General features: G+C 57.0%; 5 protein-coding genes across 6 annotated transcripts; all 5 read left to right on the forward strand.

Annotated features, from left to right (window-relative positions):
• Window positions 1–813: 813 nt before the first annotated feature.
• ABB37_07758 (hypothetical protein) lies at window positions 814–7,617 on the forward strand (the record flags this gene model as incomplete). The annotated part of the gene is made up of 1 exon (XM_015806508.1): window positions 814–7,617. The coding sequence occupies one exon, from the start codon at window positions 814–816 to the stop codon at window positions 7,615–7,617; it is 6,804 nt and encodes a 2,267-aa protein (XP_015654872.1).
• Window positions 7,618–8,010: 393 nt separating this feature from the next.
• Window positions 8,011–8,805, forward strand: ABB37_07759 (hypothetical protein; the record flags this gene model as incomplete). The annotated part of the gene is made up of 1 exon (XM_015806509.1): window positions 8,011–8,805. The coding sequence occupies one exon, from the start codon at window positions 8,011–8,013 to the stop codon at window positions 8,803–8,805; it is 795 nt and encodes a 264-aa protein (XP_015654873.1).
• Window positions 8,806–10,308: 1,503 nt separating this feature from the next.
• Window positions 10,309–11,517, forward strand: ABB37_07760 (putative mitochondrial NADH-cytochrome b5 reductase; the record flags this gene model as incomplete). Of its 2 annotated transcripts, none has more annotated exons than XM_015806510.1 (1): window positions 10,309–11,517. In XM_015806510.1, exon 1 carries the CDS (start codon window positions 10,591–10,593, stop codon window positions 11,515–11,517), a length of 927 nt encoding a protein of 308 aa, XP_015654874.1. In that variant the 5' UTR covers window positions 10,309–10,590. The 2 variants fall into 2 exon arrangements, with proteins under 2 accessions (XP_015654874.1, XP_015654875.1); XM_015806511.1 differs by having other exon boundaries at window positions 10,523–11,517.
• Window positions 11,518–12,918: 1,401 nt separating this feature from the next.
• On the forward strand, window positions 12,919–13,662 carry ABB37_07761 (hypothetical protein; the record flags this gene model as incomplete). The annotated part of the gene is made up of 1 exon (XM_015806512.1): window positions 12,919–13,662. One exon carries the CDS (start codon window positions 12,919–12,921, stop codon window positions 13,660–13,662), a length of 744 nt encoding a protein of 247 aa, XP_015654876.1.
• A 678-nt stretch (window positions 13,663–14,340) lies between these two features.
• Window positions 14,341–18,160, forward strand: ABB37_07762 (hypothetical protein; the record flags this gene model as incomplete). The annotated part of the gene is made up of 1 exon (XM_015806513.1): window positions 14,341–18,160. The coding sequence occupies exon 1, from the start codon at window positions 14,732–14,734 to the stop codon at window positions 18,158–18,160; it is 3,429 nt and encodes a 1,142-aa protein (XP_015654877.1). The 5' UTR covers window positions 14,341–14,731.
• Between the last annotated feature and the right edge of the window lie 393 nt (window positions 18,161–18,553).

Here is an 18,553-nt window from a genome sequence, read left to right on the forward strand (position 1 = left end):
CGTACGGTTCGTATTATATATATATATATATATATATATATATAGTGTAGTAAGTGCCTTCTTTGTGTTTAGTTTTCTTTCTTTCTTTCTTCTCTAGTGTTTTCTTTCCCTTTTTCCTTTGTATCTCTCGTCTCGTCGGCTTTTTTTTTCTTCTTCTTTTCACCGCGTGCGGCAGACGTTCGTGAATACCCGTCGAACTGGCACACATATATACACACACACACGATTCTTCGTGTTGTTGTTGTTCTCGCTCGTTCTTTCTCTCTTATTTTTCATTTCTTCCTCCTCTGGAACTCTTTTTTTTTTTCTCTGAGTGTTTGTGTCTGTGCGTGTCTTACTGTTATCGTCGGGGTCGTTGCTCCTTTCTTTTTTATTACTATTGTTACTATTTTTTCTTCTTCTTCTTGGCTTGCACTGTGCGTTCCGCCAGATACAGAGGACAAAAAAGCAAGCAAGCACACCACGACGACGGCATCGGCCAGATAAGAAAGAGTTGGGCGAACCGGGAGGACTTTTGTACGTATCTCTTCCGTGTGTCTTCGCTCCTTTCATTTTCGTTTGCTACTTCGCTTTCTGTTATTATCTATTCTCCTTTTCTTTGTTCCCTTGTCTTCTGCTTTCTTCTCTCCATCGTGGTGGGCGTAGAGCACCTTTTCTTTTCCTTTCCCGTTGTCTTCTTTCACGCGTAACGCCTTCTGATTTTTTTTTCTCTCTTATCTCGTCCTTCGTCTCCTTGATTCTGGTTCTGTAAAGGGCACGAAGATCGCCTTTCTAATTTTTATTCTATTTTTCTGCAGGGCTACTACCATCAAGATGGGCCAGGGCAACGTGCACAGCCCCACGGTCTCGGGGCAGGGGAGCAGCAGTGACAACAACAATATGACGATGAACATCGGCGACGACCCCTGCGCCGCGACCTTCCCGTTGTACAACGCCAAATCCGCGAACACCACTCCACGGAACACGTTTCTGCATCCCACCGTTCCCTCTGCCAGCTCGGCCTATGAGCCGAACATCCTCACCAGCTCCAGCGCACCGGAGTACAATAACATTCACACCCTCCGACTCTTTCGACTCCCCCACTCGCCGCCGCTGAATTCGAAGCACAAGAATGGGCGGTCGCAGCAGCACGCAGCGGCCGGTGCTGGTGCGAATGCGATGAGTAAGAACTCCATAAGTGACCTTGTCTCGATGCTGCCGCAAGCGGCGTGCTCGAAAGCCGAGTTGGACTTCATCAACGCCACCGCCGCCTCCGCCGCGGAGGCGCATCAGCGTCGCGAGGCGCAGTATGTGGACATGGTGGCCCGCGCCACCGAAGAAGCCGCAACGGTGCCGCCTGGGGAGCTGGAAGTGCTGGCCTCCGGCTTTCTGTCGTTTGACGACTACGTGTTTGTGGGGGAGACGATCATGGGGCTTTCAAGCCTGCTCCTCTTCGAGAACGAGCAAGCGATGCAGCGCGTCAACGCGGTAAAGGGGCAAGCCGGCTTGGGCAGCTCGCACATCTCCCCCAATACACCCGTGACATCGCTGGGGGAGGGCACGGAGCACGTCCACAGCGCCGGCGTGCTCCTCGGCAAGATTGCCGCGGCGGAGGTGTCGACGCTGCCGTGGCCGGTGATACGTGACGCACTGACGGTGCAGAACCGTGCCCGCTTCCGCTCGATTGGCAGCGTGTCGCCTGCGACGCTGCTGGCCGGGCCGCTGGCCATGCTGCAGAAGCACCAGTCCGCCACCTCCTACAAGTCGCACGTAACGTGCGTCTCCCACGTGACGAACCTGACCAACGTGACGAACGTGGAGAACGTCCGGAGCAACAGCACCACCGTCTTCAACGAGAGCCTCCGCCTCGACGGCGTCAGCGCCGACGACAAGCAGAGCGCGTCAACGAGGGACGACACGTCGACGCCGGTAACGTCACCCGCCGATGCCGCGGTAATCGAACCGGCGACGCCCTCTGACTTTGCAAGCATGGGTGCGTCGCTGCACGCGACCATCCTGTCGCCGTCGAGTGCCACGCCCAATCACACCAGGACGAACACCAACGCGACGGCGGCAGCAGCAGCAGCGTGGCAGCAGCAGCAGTTGCTACCGTCTGCGCCGGCCTCAAAATTCGCGTTTTCAGCGTCCGTGTCGATGCCTTTCGAGGCGGAGCCTGTGCGTCCGTTGTCGCTCGACGATCTGAGCATCATCACGAGCCACGACGAGATACTGGACGTGTTTTTGCAATCGATGACGAAGAAGATGCGCGGGCTGTCGAAGAAGTTGCAGGTGCTGAGCCCCTACCCGGCCTTCCGCTACTGCATCTACACGCTCATCCTTAACATGGCGGTCGCGTACCGGTATGGCGTGCCGACCCCAAACCCGCAGCAGGGGCAGCGCCTACAACGGTTGCTGGACCAGCACCTCGCGGGACGCGACAGAGGGAGAGGATCGCACAAGGCGTCCGTCGCGGCCTCCGGGAACGGTCAAGGGGGGTGGGTGACCGCGGAGATGGTGGTGCCGCCGCCGCCGAGCGCAGAGGAGATTCGTTCGCAGCAGGCGCGCGAAGACGCCATCAACGTCGTCGGTGAAGACGGCCGCCGGCTCTTCGAGGACACGAAAGATGTCCTGCTGAAGGCCCTCACCGCCTTTGCGAATGCAATGCCACTCGGCATCGGCTCGCGCATCAACAACAACTACCTGCTGCCGACGGAGCCTATTCTGGCCGACTACATCGGCTGCGGCGTGTACTCGCGACGTCGCAAGGAGTTCTTTGTCTCAATGGCTGATCGGGTGAAGCTGTTGGAGGGTCATCGCAGCTTTCAGACGCCGGAGGCGATGCTGCTGGGGATCAGCCAGCTGTCGAACCTCGCCTCGCAGATACTGGCCTCCTTTGTGTTCGGCGTGGTGCTCGCCTTCATCCAGCGCTGGCGCGAGCTCTTCGAGGCTGGCATCACGAGAACGGACGACATCGTCGACATACTGGAAATGTACGCGACGGAGTACTGCAAAGGCTTCGACATCATGTGCAACGAGGCCTTTCCGGCGCTGCGCAAGCAGTACCCCAACGTGTTCGTCGTGAGCTCGTTTATCATTCGCGAGGAGGAGGGCGGTCGGCCACCGATGCTCACCGTTGCCTTGTCCGCTATTCTGAAGCTGCTGTTCATGTTCGCTGGTGGACTGGAAAGCATCCGCGCGGACGATCGGCGGCTCATGGCCGAGGCGCTCAAGGAGGAGCGGAAGCGGCGAGAGGGAGAACGGTACCCGTCGATGGGCGCCGCCGGCCTCTCCAGCACGCAGTCGGCCTCGGCCCTGCCCAAGATAAACGCCAACGGGCACCGCCTGGAGATGAGCTGCTCCCTGCCGAACGACGCCCACAACGCGTCCCTCACCTGCGATCGCCATCACAGGGTAGGGGGTGGAGGGGAGGCCATGAGCGCCTCCCATCGCTCGCAAACAAGCAGTATTGACCGCCTCACGAACAGCAACTACAACGCAGACGAGGATATCAGCACGCTCATGACGGACGACGTGGCTCTGGCCACCGCGCTGCAGGTGCGCTCCGCCTCGATGCTGGTCGTGCTGGGCGCGGTGCTGTCGAGGGATCCATTCAACACACAGCCGCCGACCACGCACGATTCTGCCCGCATGGCCCACGCCGTGAGTCGCATGTGGCGCGTCCTCTTCCAAACGGCCGGCTTGCTGCCCTTCGGGTCCTCCTGCCCGACCGAGATGAAGAAGTGGCTGCCGCTGTTCCCCATGTACGCCGTCAACTCCGAGGCGAAGCGCGAACTGCTGCAGATATACGCGAGAACGTCGTGCATGAGCCCGCTGTTCATTGGGCCGATACAGCGCGAGGACGTGCTGCAGTCGACGGCAGGTTTCGTGACGGAGGTGGTGCGCACCAGCAGCGACGTGCGAGCTGCCGCCAACGGCGCCGGCACGCCAGCACTGCCGGCCAACACGCCACGGGAGAGCGTGTTGCAGGTACCCTTGATGGAACTCGGCAGCACGCAGCACGCGGCCAGTGAAGACGGCACGCTGTCTCGCGCCTCGACCGACGCGACAAAGGAGCAGCACTCGGTGAGCCGCCTCGCCGCCGTCAACGTCTCGCACCGCATTATTCCTATTTTTGTGGTGACCGCCAAGAAGGCCGGCTCGACGGCGCCGCAGATGTTGTACGGCCTGCGCAGCGACTCCAAGTTTGACCAATCCCAACTGAACCCGATGGTTGCGACGGAGCTGCGGCAGGACCTCTTCGACCTTACCGCCCGCCTCGTAACGCAGCCATTCTGCCCGTCCATCAACTTATCCAAGGCGACGCAGGTGCTGCCCCTGCCGGGTGGCATTGCGATGTTCCCCACGGACAAGCTGGTGGACCACTCCCCTGCCACGCTAGAGAAGCTGAAGGAGTACAAGGACAAGCTGGTGGTCGTCGTTACGTGGCGACGGGCTGCCACCGTCACCGCAGCAGCGCACCGTAGCAGCCGGACAGCGCGCATATCACAGTTGTCCACCGGGACGGACGCCAACGCCAACGAAGTCGATCCGTCGTTCAACATACCCTGCCCGATCCACCCTGGGGACGAGATCACGCTTCGCTGGAGCGACCCGACGGGCAGGCCGCGCGCCGAAGCACCCGGGAGCACCGGCGCGGAGGCTGACGGCGGTGACACGGCAGCGGGGCTGCTCCCGCTCGCTCCGCAGCGCCACGCCGTCGTAACGGTCCTGCGCACCGTCTCGTCGTCCTTTCAGTGCCTCGTCGTGCTCAGCGCACCCAACTACATCGCCGCCTACGTGGCCCGTCGCGCCACCGCTGCCTCCGCGGCAGCCGACCAAGCAATGGCGTCACACACCACGACTGTGTCGCCCACCACGACGGTCTCGCCGGTGTCCGCCCAGCGCCGGAGCAGCTCTGTTCCCACCAACGGCAGCAGGGGGAACGCCCATCGCCGGCACAGCGTCATGTCACTGCAGTCTTTGGGTCTCGCCTACCTCGAGGACGCCGCAGCGGAGGCGCCGGTCATTACGGACATGCTGCACCACCGCCGGCAGGCCTCGGTGCTGGTGCGCGACGGCGACAAAGTCTGTGCGTGGACAAATCTGCATTGCATGTCGTCCGACAACACCTCCCCGCAGCCGTCGCCGGCCGAAATCGAGCTGCACCCCGCAGCGGTGCTGAACCGCTCCTCCTCCTTAGTGACCGTCAATGCTAGTGTACGCACGGAGAATGCAATGCCGATGCTGCTGGGTTGGCTGATGGGTCAGTCCATCGGCAACGATGTCACCTTCACTATCCCGCTGCCGCCGCTGGCGTTTCGAATTTTAAGCCTCGCCGTGGATCTTGAGGAGTCGCTCGAGGAGGAAGTGCACCTCGATCCGGCCGACTTCTCGCTGCAGAGCCCCGACTACACGAAAGCAGAGCTGTGCACCCACCTCCTGGAGGCAATGCGGAAAGCTTTGCCGTCTCCGCTGTCGGGGAGCAAGTCGACCTCGGAGGACCTCCTCCACTGCTCTGGCAGCCTCTCCGTGTCGCGGCGGCAGTATCAGCAAATGACGGCGCAGCTGAAGGACGCCCTCGCATCGATGGCGTGGAGCGGGGAGACCGGCAGCGACGCGGTGGCCCGTAAGTTCTGGTCCGCGGTGCTGCAAGGCCTCCGCCAGACACCGCTAATTGAAACGACGCTGTTCTCCCAGTGCTGCGCCCGCACGCTGCGGGAGGTGCTGTGCGGTCCGTACGACCACGTCGACGTCGACTTCTCGTTCCGCGCGTCCTTCCTCCTGCTCACGAACATGAACGCACCACTCGTCACCTATCGCGTTTTCGTCCGCAAGTGCATCAAGAAGGTGCTCGAGGAGGAGTTCTCCATCTCGGAGAAGCGCCTCCTGCTGCGCTTCATTACAGGCCATACGCTGCGCATCAAGGCCCCGTATCAAGAACGAATCTGCCTGCACATTCCCCACACCTTCGCCGCCATGCCGGAGGTGACGGAGAGCCGCCGCAGCACCGTGCTGGCTACCGCCGCAGCGAGCGCGGACAAGAGTATTACAAGCATGAAGAGCGACTCGGAAGCGGCGCCGTTGGCTGTCCCGACGGCCGCGCCGCCGTCGCCGCCGGTGAACCGAGCTGCAATCGACATGACGCTGCAGCTTCTGCCGCAGGGCCGCTCCACCTTGAACACACTAGTCATCCCGAACTATTTCGAGGCGCTACTGATGGGCTCCTACCGCGCCAACGTGCTCGGCGCCGGCTTCCCGTGGATGCAGCGACACGGCGGTGGCGGTGGTGGCAGCAGCGCTGATGAGTCTCGCGACATCGCGAAGGAGGCAGTGGTGCTCGAGGAGGAGGACTTCCAGCTTGCCTGGTCGAGCCTCACGCAAGCGCAACAGGAGGCGATGAAGCGGTGCTTCCGTGAGCTGCTTGTGCGACGTCTCCGCGCCTCGCTGTACGCCTTCCTTGTCGGCCAGGACGACGCGATTGAGGAGTCGTGGGAGCTCGGGGAAAAGCTTGGTTTAGGTCTCAGCCCTGGCCTGATGAACGAGGCGGTCGACGGGTTGACGGCCAGCAGCCCGAGGAACGCGCCCGCTCTTGTTGCTGCTGCTGCTGCTGCTGCCGGACGCGTTGGTGGTGCCTTTATGCGCCGCCGCGACGGCATTATCGTTTTCATCGATCACAACAACTACGGCGCGGTCGAGATGGGGGAGTTGGAGGAGCTCCCGTTTGACGATGACGACGACGCGGATGAGATGGACTCGACGGCGGGCACGATGCTGGAGGGTGAGCTGAGGCTCGACAACTCCGTCTTCGGCCTCTTCGGTGAGGATGGGGGCACGGAGGGCCGGGCCTCGTTTAAGGGCTTCCGCTGGAGCCAGCGCGGGTCGCTAGCGTCTGAGAAGTCAGAGACCCCCACTGACACGCAGACACCGCAGCTGCAGTCACAAGAGGTCGTGGAAGACTACCACGCAGACGGAGTGGATCTCAACGGCTACCACACCGCCGCATCCTTCCGCTTCTTCGACGACCCCGTTATCCCTCCTCCTGCGCCCCCGCCTCCACCGGCGACGCCAACAACGATTGTGGAGGAAAACGACTACAATATGAGCAACGATGCACCGAAGAACCTCGCGGGACATGCGAGGAAAAAATCGATCCTTGTCACGCCGGGCACGACGACGACCACCACCACAGCAGCAGCAGCAGCGCCAGCGGTTGCGGTAGCATCAGCAGCTGTCACTTCCACCGACAAAGATGCGCCGCGCCCCGGCAGCGCTGCTCTCGCACCGATGGCCGTCGCCCCTCGGCGTCGTGTTTCCATTATCCCACCTGGATTGGTTACGTGGCGGGAGCAGGCCCGCGCCCTACGCGCCATCTCCACCACCCAGCCCGCCACGAAGCAACCGGTTCCCTGCACACTAGCCAGCTGGCGCAACTTCAAGGCGGCTCACTCGCGTAATGCACCGCGTCTCTCGCCCTCGCAGGGGGCGCCGGCGGCCACGGCGGCCACGGAGACGGCAGAGCTGGTCGCGTCACAGGACAAGAACTCTCTCGAGGACTCGCTGAAGGCGCACAGCCAGCTCAGGGCCGAGGTAGACTCCGGCATACGTGCGCTCTTTCCAGAGGAGGACTTAGGTTTGTAAGCACGCAGCCACACACAAATTATAAGTAATGAAATAATAATAACAACAATAACAATAATAATCATCATCATAACCACACGAATTCGAAAGGCTCAACAGCAAACATGGATGCTGGAATGCGGCGCTTTTACAGCGGCGATCTCACACACCGTTGATGGGACCGATGTTTTTCCCTGTATGACAGTCGCATCATACCGTGTTGTCGCGTATCGTGTTGTTGTTGCTTTTGCTTGTGCTGCTGCTCCTACGCGTTTTCTGGTCGTTTTTCTTTTTTTTTGTGTGTGTGTGTGTGTGCTTCGAAGCTAAAGAGAGATATTCTCCCTTTCCGTGGGTCTCACAAGTGTAAATACTGTTTTTACCCCCTTTTTTTTTCTTTAAGCTCAGCGTTTCTTAATGCTTCTCAGTGTTTTGTTTTGTTTTTTGTTTTTATTCTTAACTATTTTTTTTTCTTGGTTTTTTCTTGAGTTTTTGCGACAACAGAAGATGTATCTTTTCATGTTTTGGGTCTGCCTTTTCTTTTTGTTTGTATGGATGATCTCTTTTCTTTTCTTTCTCTCTCTCTCTCTCTCTTTCTCTCTGTTGTGGCTGTGGTGGTGGTTGTGTTGTTTTAACGTCTCCGAAGAGTCCGTGAGAGTTTCCGTGTTGTGCCCCCCTTTGGCGTTTTCGGAGTTTCTTTCTTCTTTATATAAACAGTTTTTTTGTTTTTACTTGAATGCGCGTGTATGTGTGTGTGTGTGTGTGTTTTTTTTGACTCGGGAACTGGGTTTCTGTATTCGGTGCCTTTTCCTACTTTCTTTTTGGGGGGTTGCTGACTGGAGAATTTCAAAGTGGATTACACATGTTTTTGTTTGGTTTCTTCCACTGTTTGTGTATCCGCGATGTCTCTGTGAGCTTTTTAAATTTGTTTTGCTTTTTACTACGTGCTTTCCTCTACGCGATGCACACATCTATTGTTTTTTTTTTGTTTTTTTTTCCATTATCGTTTCTAATAGCTTTTTCGGCCCTCGTGAGCCGCTCCTTTTTCTTGCCTTCATCTTCTTTTATTTTCTTTCTTTCTTCTCTCTCTCTCTCTCTCTCTCTCTGTTCCTCCGCTCGGCGATCGTGTCGCGAGGTTGTGCACCGTGCAGTGCGTGGTCGCTCTCTCTCTCCCGCCACCTCACCACTTTCACTCAAGCAGGCAATGTATAGCACACGGTAACTCTGTAGATCTGTTTACACTGTTGTTATTTTTTCATTATTATCGTTTATGTTCTCTTTTTTTTTCTTCTCGTATTTTGTAGATTCGGTTTCAGCGTGATCAGCTACTCATCTTCTCTTTGATTTGGTTTGTTTCTCTTCTTGCTTTCTTCCCCCTCCCCCTTTCTATTTGCTACACTCTACGCGTACTTTATGATTATTATTATTATCATACAAGTAGATGGAATATGCTCAGGAAAAAAAAGAAAAGGAAAAATACATCAACAGCCGCATAAACAGCTTTGAACGAGTTGCACGCAGGTGCGTCGTAGACTTCAGCACTTTTTTTTTCTTCTTTTTCTTTTGGGTTTTTGCCTGTTGTCTTTTACTACTTACCTTGTGGTTTTGTTCCGTCGTTGTTCTTGTTTTAGCTCACCGTTAACAAGCTGCTTTGTTTTTGTTTTATCTTTTTTTTTCTCTCACTCTAGTTCAATTCTTTGTTTTTTGTTTGTTTTGCATTGTTTTCTGTTGCTGCTGAAACCGGTGGTTCTCTCGCCTGACACGCATTCGCACGAGTTAAGCTGTGTGAACAGGTCTGTGTGGGTAACTCGGTGTGTGTGGGCATTAACTGTCTCGCTGAGGCGAACGGTTCGCTTTTTGTTTTATCATCATTACTAACCCCTCCTCCCCCAAGAAAGAAAAACCGAGGGGGATAAGCATTATGATAAGCTTTTGTTTGTCTTTCTTCCTCTTCTTGTTTCTTCTGGAAAGTAGATCACTTTATGACAGCCTCGTTTTGGTTTTCTTATTTTCGGCTTCTTATTTTCGTTGACATGTGCGTTTATGTACCACCATTGTCACATAGTGTCATCTCCCTTGTTCATCTGGCGGCACCTCCAGAGATCGAAGCGTAGAACTATTATTTAAAATGGAAATGCAATAAAACAGATAATTCGAGAAGAAGAAAACTGGAAGGCAACGGAGAGGCGGTAGCATCCGGAATGAATGCAACCGGCAAGCTGTGCGTCAACGTGCGTGTGATGCCTGTCTTTTGTTTCTCCATCCTTCGTTTCATGAGACGATCCGGGCGAAGGGTTAAGAAAGGAGGGAAGGGGATGAAGAGAAACATCACTGGCGCGCAAGCATCAGCTGTGGAGTTCTCACCGCCGCATTGATGCTTTTTTTTGGTGATTATGCCTTTTCCTTAAGCACCATGACGGCGGCCGCGCGATCGTCCGCTTCTTGCTCGTTGTGCGGAGGACAACGATGACAATGCAGGAACACGCACGCAAAAGTATATATATATATATATATATATTATTACTCCTATTATGGTTACCCTGACGCACACACTACGTTTCGTTTTCCTTTTCTCCCTCTTCTTTCTCTTGTTGCGTTCCGCCACACCATTTCCGCGCGCCCACCTCCCTCCTCATCCCCAATGTGCGTATATCACTTCTGTTTGCATGTTGTTGTTGTTGTTGTATATTGGCGGCTGTTCACCACCACACACGCAGTGTCACTCATTCCTTTTCATCAAATCCTAAGTTTCTCTTTTTTTTAAACTCTTTCACTCTTATTTTATCTTTTGTGTTTTCGCGAGGTGTCCCAACAGGCTCAGTCGTTGTCGTTCCCTGCTGCTGTGTGTACCGCACCTTTCTCGCTTCTTCTTTTTACCATTATTTTCTCTCTCTCTCTCTCCACCCCCTCCCACTTCTCGTTCCCCTTTAGCTGTTTTTTCTCTCCCTGTTCTCCTCCTCGCAACGCCGTGTTCGCCGAGACCAGGAAGGCTCAAGAATGATTCAGATTTTCATCCTGATTGCCGTGGCGGTCGGCATCCTCTTCGCCTACCTGTACACCAAGAAGGCCAAGGTCGCGCTCGACCCCGCGACGTTCAAGGAGTTCCAGCTGATCAAGAAGACGGAGGTGAGCCACGACACCCACATCTTCCGCTTCGCCCTCGACAGCCCCGAGCAGACGCTGGGCCTGCCGATCGGTCAGCACATCGTGCTCCGGGCGAACTGCACGACGGCCGGCAAGACCGAGACGGTCACCCATTCCTACACGCCCATCTCCAGCGACGACGACAAGGGGCACGTCGACTTCATGATTAAGGTGTACTTCGCCAACGTCAACCCCCGCTTTCCACACGGAGGGCGGCTGTCGCAGCACCTGTACGGTATGAAGATCGGCGATAAGATGCAGATGCGCGGTCCGCAGGGCAAGTTCACCTACGTCGGCAACGGCACTGCGCACCTGCACAAGCCCGGGCACGGCCCGACCACGGAGACGGTGGACGCCTATGCGGCCATCGCCGGTGGCACGGGCATCACCCCTATTCTCCAAATCATTCGCGCCATCAAGAAGAACAAGGAGGACCGCACGAAGGTGTTTCTCGTGTATGGCAACCAGACCGAGAGCGATATCCTGCTGCGCAAGGAGCTCGACGAGGACATGAAGGACGATGACCGTTTCCATGTGTGGTACACGGTGGATCGCGAGGCGAGCCCGGGGTGGCGCTATGACAAGGGCTACGTGTCGGAGGAGATGTTCCGCAAACACCTGCCGGTGCCTGACAAGTTTGGCGACGCCTCCGTCCCGCAGAACGCCGGGTTGAAGCGGGTGATGGCGCTCATGTGCGGCCCCCCGCCGATGGTGACGATGGCCATCAAGCCGAATCTGGAGAAGCTTGGTTACACGGCGGAAACCATGTTCAGCTTCTAAAACAGCTTTGTTTGCTCGTTGTTGGGGGGGGGGGATGTGTTGTACAACACAACAACGACGAAGAATGAAAGAAGAAAATAAACGGCGAAGCTTTCCCGCGGCTTTGTCTTTGCTCCCCCTTTCGTCAACGCTGTGGATGTCTTTTACCTTCCTTTTTTTTGTCCTTGGTGTGTTTCTTTTCTTAGTATTATTACTTTCTGGCTTGCCGTAATCATTAAGAGCAAAATGGTTTTAACCGCAGCAACATAACGGCATTGTTGTGCATGCGTCATTTTTTTGTTTTACTTTTTCTTTATTTTTCTTCCTCTTCTCTCCTTCCTGAGCAGTGTCGCAGCTGGCGCGTTGTGTTACACTCCAGTACGTCTACTTAAGTGAAGTTGTCGTTGCTGACGTTGTTTTCTTCCCTTCGAACTACTTCTTAAGCAACCAACAAAAGGAAGAAAAAGAATCGAAGCGTGAATGGGCCGCGAAGGACAAGAGCTGGAGAATTCTGGCTTCCTTTGCGACCCCCTCGTCTGCGTTTCCCATCAAAACAAACCCGAAAAAGGAAAAGACATCTATATATAATATATATATATATATATAATTACGCCTAGTGCGTTCGCAGCAGAGCACCGCCAGCCCTGACGCTGAACGTGCCTTCAACTCAGATTTTTCTTTAGTTTATCATTTCCGCTTTCTTTTATCTTACACACGAAGAATAAAGAAACCGTAACTGATGAAGTGAAATCAACACACGATCCTTAATGTTTTCTCCTATGTTTTGTTGTTGTTGTTCGTCGTCGTTGGTGTATATGTATGTGTGTGTGTTTCTGTGTGTATGTGTGCGTGAGTGTCGAGTGAGGGTGTGGGTGTGTCTGCGTGTTCAGTTAACTAGCGTACATTCAGAAAACCAAAGAAGAGAAGACGCGATGCGCTACGCGGTGAAGGAACTCTTTCGTTCTTGTGGGTTGTTCTTCGGAGTTTCTGTTTTTTGCTTTTTTGAGGGGAAGAGGCGAATTGAGCTGCAGACTAGAGAGAGCCCTCTCCTCGTTGGGGGGGGGGTCTTTTTCCCGCCCCCTCCGTCCCGATGGCGCGCAGATAACAGCCGGAAGGGAATGTGGATCTCGTCGGCCGTATCTCGACCGGCACGCATCCCAGAAGTTCGACGCGCCGCGCTTCGTTAACGCGATTTCTTCTCTGCTCGCATTTTGGGGGGCTTTTTGCTCTTTTTCTTACTTCTCTTCAATTTACGCTGTTCTTTCTCTTTCTCTCTCCCCGGTTCTCCATTGCTCTTCCACTATCCGCGTACTTCGCTTCACCTTTGCTACAGCAGTCGTCGTACTGAGCCGAAACAATAACGAAACACAAGGGAAGAAAAATATATATATATATATATATAAGACTCGTCTTTGCCTCCACATGACGGCGCCGTCGCCCGACACAGTCAGCAGCCCCAACGGCTACCCGCTCGCTGGCACCGTGAGCAAGGCCCTTCTCATCGTCGCACCCGCCTTCGCCCGGGAGCGCGAATTTGTGCAGTACCTCAAGTACAAGCTGTACGACGCTGGCTTCATCGTCGTGCGGGAGGAGTTTCGCCTGCTCAACTACGAAGTGACCTCGAAGTTGTGTATCTGCATGGACGCACCGTCGCCACTGCAGCAGCAGCAGCAGCAGCCCTCCTCCACCGAGGCCGACGGCGCGGAAGGCGAAACACAAAAGCCCGCACCCGTCCTCCCCGCCTCGCTGCTCTCCGCGCCGGAGGACCTCGTGGGCACGGCGTACCTCTTCGTTCTCGCCCGCACGAACTGCCACGCGCTGCTTCAGTCCTTTGTGACAACGCAGCTGTGCGGCGAGGACGCGGAGGTGCTGGAGACGTTCCTCGAGGAGCACCACACGCAGCGTCGCGAGCTGCCGTTTTGGATCTCGCAGACGGCGGCAGGGGCGACGCGGTCGGTGGCGCTGCTCTTCCCCCGCATGTTAGCCGAGGACGTGCCATCGTCCGCCGTCTCGCGCGAGTACGTGCAGGCGAACCTGAAGCAGGCGCTGGTGCCGGCGCTGACGGAGTTGGCGCGGCAGAAGCCCGAGGACCCGCTGCGGTGGCTGGCGATGCAGCTGTTGACGAGCAACGCGCAGTCGCCGCCGATGATCTCGACTTTCTTGTGAACGCATTGCTGGGCTTCTGGGTTTCCGCAGGCGGCGTGCACGCGATGTCCGGCGTGATGTTGTTTTTTTTTTTGCTGAGGTGATGATCCGTGAGATGTACATTACTTTTCTCCTTCTGTTTTTGTCCGTGCTTGTGTTTCGTGTGTTGGCGGTGTCATTGCATTATGTATTCTATGCATCCGGTAGGTCTCTTTTTCTTTCCTTTTTCGTCTGACGAGATGAATGTCAGCGGACGCGTTTTCAGAACCCCCGCGTTGGTCAAGCATAAAGACGGCCGATCAGTATTTTGCTTGCCTTTGCCAGCGGCGCTCATGTTCATGTTTTACGCTCCTGCATGAAAGGAAAAGGAAAAGAATAGTATTATTATTATACACTTTTCTGGCTCGTGTCCAGAGGCCGTCTCGCAGGGTGAAGATTTCGCTTTCTCTCGCTTGACAATAGCCCGGGGTTTTTTTTTTCTTAAGCGAGCCGGCAACCGCTTGTGGTGTGCACGAGTGAAACGGTGCCGCGCAAGAGCAACAACAGCCTCCTCCGCGAATCTCTTGGACAGTGGCAGCTCCCTCCGCTCTTGTTGCGTTGAGCCGGCTCACGAGCATCATGCATCCTCCTCGATCTGGTTTCCCCTCCCCCCCCCCCTCCCGCTCCCGCTTTGCGCTCCCCCTACTCCCCTCGTCACCCAGTAGTTTGGTACGTCACACCGTCTGGCGGGTTATTATTATTATTATTATTAATAATAATAATAATATTATTCAATAGTCATTTGCATTTGGTTTGGTTCTGTCGGCGGCTGACCGCGTCGAGGAGCCCCTTTTTCGAAGGCTGCCTGTTTTTTTCTTCTATTCTCTTCGCTCCCCCTCTCGCGGTTTTCGTTGATGTCACCCAACGAATGAGCGTTGGCGGCAGACGTCGGAACTCGAACGCGTTGGGTGTCGCAGCGGCCTTTCATCTCGTATTGCTTTTAGTGGTTTTGTGGTGACTGTTTTTGGCTCATTTTTTCCTTTCGGTGTACCGCGACTGCCTGTTAAACGTATTCACATTCCCTAAAAAAAAGGGAACGGGGAAAAACACGATGGCTGACCGCAGCGTCGATGCTCCTCGTGTGGCGCACAGCGCCGCCGCCACCATGGAGGAAGTTGCCCTTTGCCTCTTTCGCCTCCTGCGCAGCCCTCCGCTGTCCCTCGCCACCTTGGTGCGGACCGGCCTCCTCAGCGAGGAAGACGTGGACGGACGTCGCACGCTGACTTCCGCGGTGCCAGCGTACTCCCCCAACACGGCTGCCCACGACGGCGAACCACAGCCGTTCCCTACCGCCTCAGCCTTCACCCCTCGTGCTGCAGCAGGTGAGAACGCCGCCCTGCCTGCTGCCCCGCCTGCCTCACCGGTTCCCGCCTCTGCTCCGGCGATGTCCTCAGCGGGGGATGTGAGCAGTCCCACCCGTCACAATGGCCGTACAATCACTGTATTGTCGCCTCTCGGCCAGCACATCGAGGCTGCCGCGCAAAACCTCTCCCCACGACCTGTGCGCGCTATTGCAAACGCGCCTGGGTCGCCCGTGACTGCCTCTGCCCTCTCTGTGGGCTCTCCCACAGCAGCCACAGCCAGCACTCTCCGCGTGGCGCGCCTCTCCGCCGAGGCCGTCGCCCACCGGCTCGCCGACCTTTACGCCCACCACCCACCCTACGCCCTGCAGGAGTGGCTCTGCGCGGAGGCCACGCGGCTGGGCTGCCCTACGTATCAAGATCCCCTCTCGAACGACATCATCGCCACCGCTGCGGCACTGCAGCAACGCGAGGAGCTGGTGGATCTCTACATCCACTTGTACGAGTCAACGGATCCGACGCGGATGGTGACTGCACAGGGCAGGAAGGAGGAGGAAGACCATGCGGCGGTGGCCTGGCGTCGCCGTCTGCACCTGCTCATGGGCTGCCATCACCAGCGGGAGCGCCACTGTCCTCACCGCTCCCTCGATGGGCTTCCACGATCTTCTGTGAGTCGCAACGTGCCCTTGTCGACGACGCAAATCGCTGCGGCGGCGGCAGCCGAATATAGGACGTCGTTGCTGTTGCCGCAACAGCAGAGTCGCAGTCGCAGTCGATCACGAAAGGAAGCATCGGTGGGATTCAACTTTGTGCAGCAGCTGCTGTGCAACACACCGAAGCGGCATCGTGCGAAGCGCCATGGGCACGGCGACGGCTACGATGCGTCAGCGGATGACGACACCGCACTCGATAGGCCGAGCGTACGTACCGAGAACACCAGCGACCATGGAGCTTTGAAGGGGGCCACCGTCACCTTCGTGCGGCGCAACGCCGACACCGCCGCCGCAGCCACCACTGCGAAGGTCACTGGTGCTGCGATTACGAAGAACACCAGCGACGACGGTGCTGCGAACTGTGTGTCCAACGCAGAGGTGGTTCATCCAGAAATGGAACAGACACACGCAGCAGCAGCAGCAGCAGCAGCAGACGAGGTGAGCCGCAGCGATGCCCCGCAACGCCGGCCTCTACCGATGGTGACGTCCTTGGACTGCATGATTGGTGTGGAGCACATCGAAGTTGCACCAGACACCACCTCTGCAGCCGTCGTAGGTCTAAGGAAAAGCGAAGATGGTGACGCGCTGTCTGCAGTTGCGGTTCCCATCCGTCGCGGTCCGCGCATCCGCCTGCATCGAGCACCCGCGTCTCGTGTGACCGCCGCGACGCAAAGCTCCGCTGCTGCTGTTGCTGATGTCCCTCCCCCTCACGGTCAGACGGGCAGCGGTGCAGGCGACCTCGGCGAAGGGGCGGATCACGCCACCGCGTTACCGCACCGCACACGCCGTCACCATCGCCACTCCGACCACGCGAGCGACGTGAGTAGCAGCAGTAGCAGCTCTGTCAGTCTCGCGGTCGTCGGCGAGGACGGCGAGGGCGAGCTGTCGCTGTCGGAGAATGAGGAGAGCGACATCGATGAGGACTATGAAGACGATGCGGGGGAAAGCGGGTCCGCGGATGCTGACAACGCCGTTCACATCAACGAGCCGCGAGAACAGAAGAAAGAAGGTCAAGAAGGAGGTCCGCGAGCGAACGTTCAAGGGCAGGGAATCAGCCGGAGAGGTCGACCGGCGCAGCTGTACGCTGCCACCGCCGCCGCGTCCACCACCACCACGGTGGACTTCATGACGAGTCGCAGCGGCGGGCTCCTCCGCGCGGCACCGGTGGCGCCGCGGACCGGCACGTCTGCTGTTGCGCCGGTGTCGGACGGCAACCCTCACGTCCCACAGCTCAAATCAAGAAGTGGGAAGGACGTAGCAGACGATGGTGAGGCAGCGGTGGTGCCGTCTGCGTCGACTCAGCGGCTTTCTGCCCTTCACCCCGATGCGTTATCAGGCCACGCAAACAACTCGAATCCGTTACTCGCCGGCTACACGTTGACGCGACCCTTCACTCTTGCGGAGCTCCCACCTGCGGCGGCGCAGGGAGTGCTGAGCCTTCCCTATTACGCCAAGGCGCACGAGCTGAACCGTCTCGCCGGACTGCGCGGTCGTACCTGTTACCAGGACCCCTACACCCACTGCTTAATACTGTCCTCGTACTTCTTAGAGCGCCTCCCGCACTGCTACGGGGAGTACTGCCGGCACTGTCCGCATGGGGAGGTGTGTCAGCGACGTCAGCTGCGCCCGCGACACCACCACCGTCACCGCCATCATCATCATCGTCATCATCCGTGGCGTATTGTGAAGGCGACGGCGCAGACGCGTGAAAACGAGTGGGCTGCGCGGGGTGGGATTCGCGTGGACAGCATGGACAATAGGAATAGCGGCAGCAATAGCAACAGCAGCAGCAGCAGCAGGAGTGACACTTCACTGGAGGATGACGACGATGACGTGGATGATCCCGAGACGATCCGCTTCTTCGAGCAACTCGACGCGGCGGATGGCAGCGGCGCCACCGCCACCGTCACAGCAACAGGGGTGGGTAGGCAGCCACTGTTGTCTGCGCCCAAGGCCGTCACCGGCGCTGTGGATTCCAACGTCGATTGGATAGCACTGCGTCCCCTGTCCTCCTACACCACCCCGTCGTCCTCCGCGGCTTCCTCGTCGTCGTCTGCGAGTGCGTCTTCCTTCTCAGACGAGGAGGGAGATCAGGACGAGCAGCACCGGCATCATCTGCTTCGCGCCGCCGCGCTGTACTCTTTCGAAGCAATCTTCTCCGGCAACACCGCCGGGGTCGTGGTAGAAGCGAACTCCCTGCGTGACTTGCTGTGTTGGGGTGTTGATGGTGGTGGAACAGCCGTTGGTTCTGCTGATCCGGGCGCAGCTATGTCCTCCCATAAATACAACAACGGTGGTAATGGAGTTGTGGAGCTGCCCACGCCCGCAACGGATACTGTTCTGGCAAGGGCAGTAGAGAGGCGGGTGCACGACGCCGATGCGGTGGTGGCGGCGGGGGAGGCGCTGCTGCGACGTCATGAAGCCTCCCTGGAGCACTTGAGCTACTTGGATTACTCTGCGCTGTAGGCTCGGTAACGAGCCGCTGTGTTTGTTTTTCCTGTTTCCTTACCTGTTCCGTTGTGTGTGACCATGTGCGTCGCACGGATAAAAAGAATCCGGTCGTGCCTGTGTGGACTGCATCATGGCTGTATTACTATTATCGTTACTAATGCAGCGCTTTTATTATTATTATTTCGGATGCTAATCGTATGCCGATACTTCGAGACGGTTTCCCGCGGTGCACGCTGACAGATGAGCAGCGACGTCGTCTTCTATCGCATGTGTTACAGTGCGCTGCTCGGTACAGCTGTTCTGCCGCTGTTCTACTCTTTAAGGGCTTCTCTCCTTTCCTTGCTGTTGTCGTCGTTGTTGACGTGGATGCTATCTGAAACACAAACGACTGCCGCGGAGGTACATGTC

The sequence above is a fragment of the Leptomonas pyrrhocoris genome (genome assembly GCF_001293395.1).
Source record: "Leptomonas pyrrhocoris isolate H10 chromosome Unknown, whole genome shotgun sequence".
In the NCBI taxonomy this organism is placed as follows: domain Eukaryota; phylum Euglenozoa; class Kinetoplastea; order Trypanosomatida; family Trypanosomatidae; genus Leptomonas; species Leptomonas pyrrhocoris.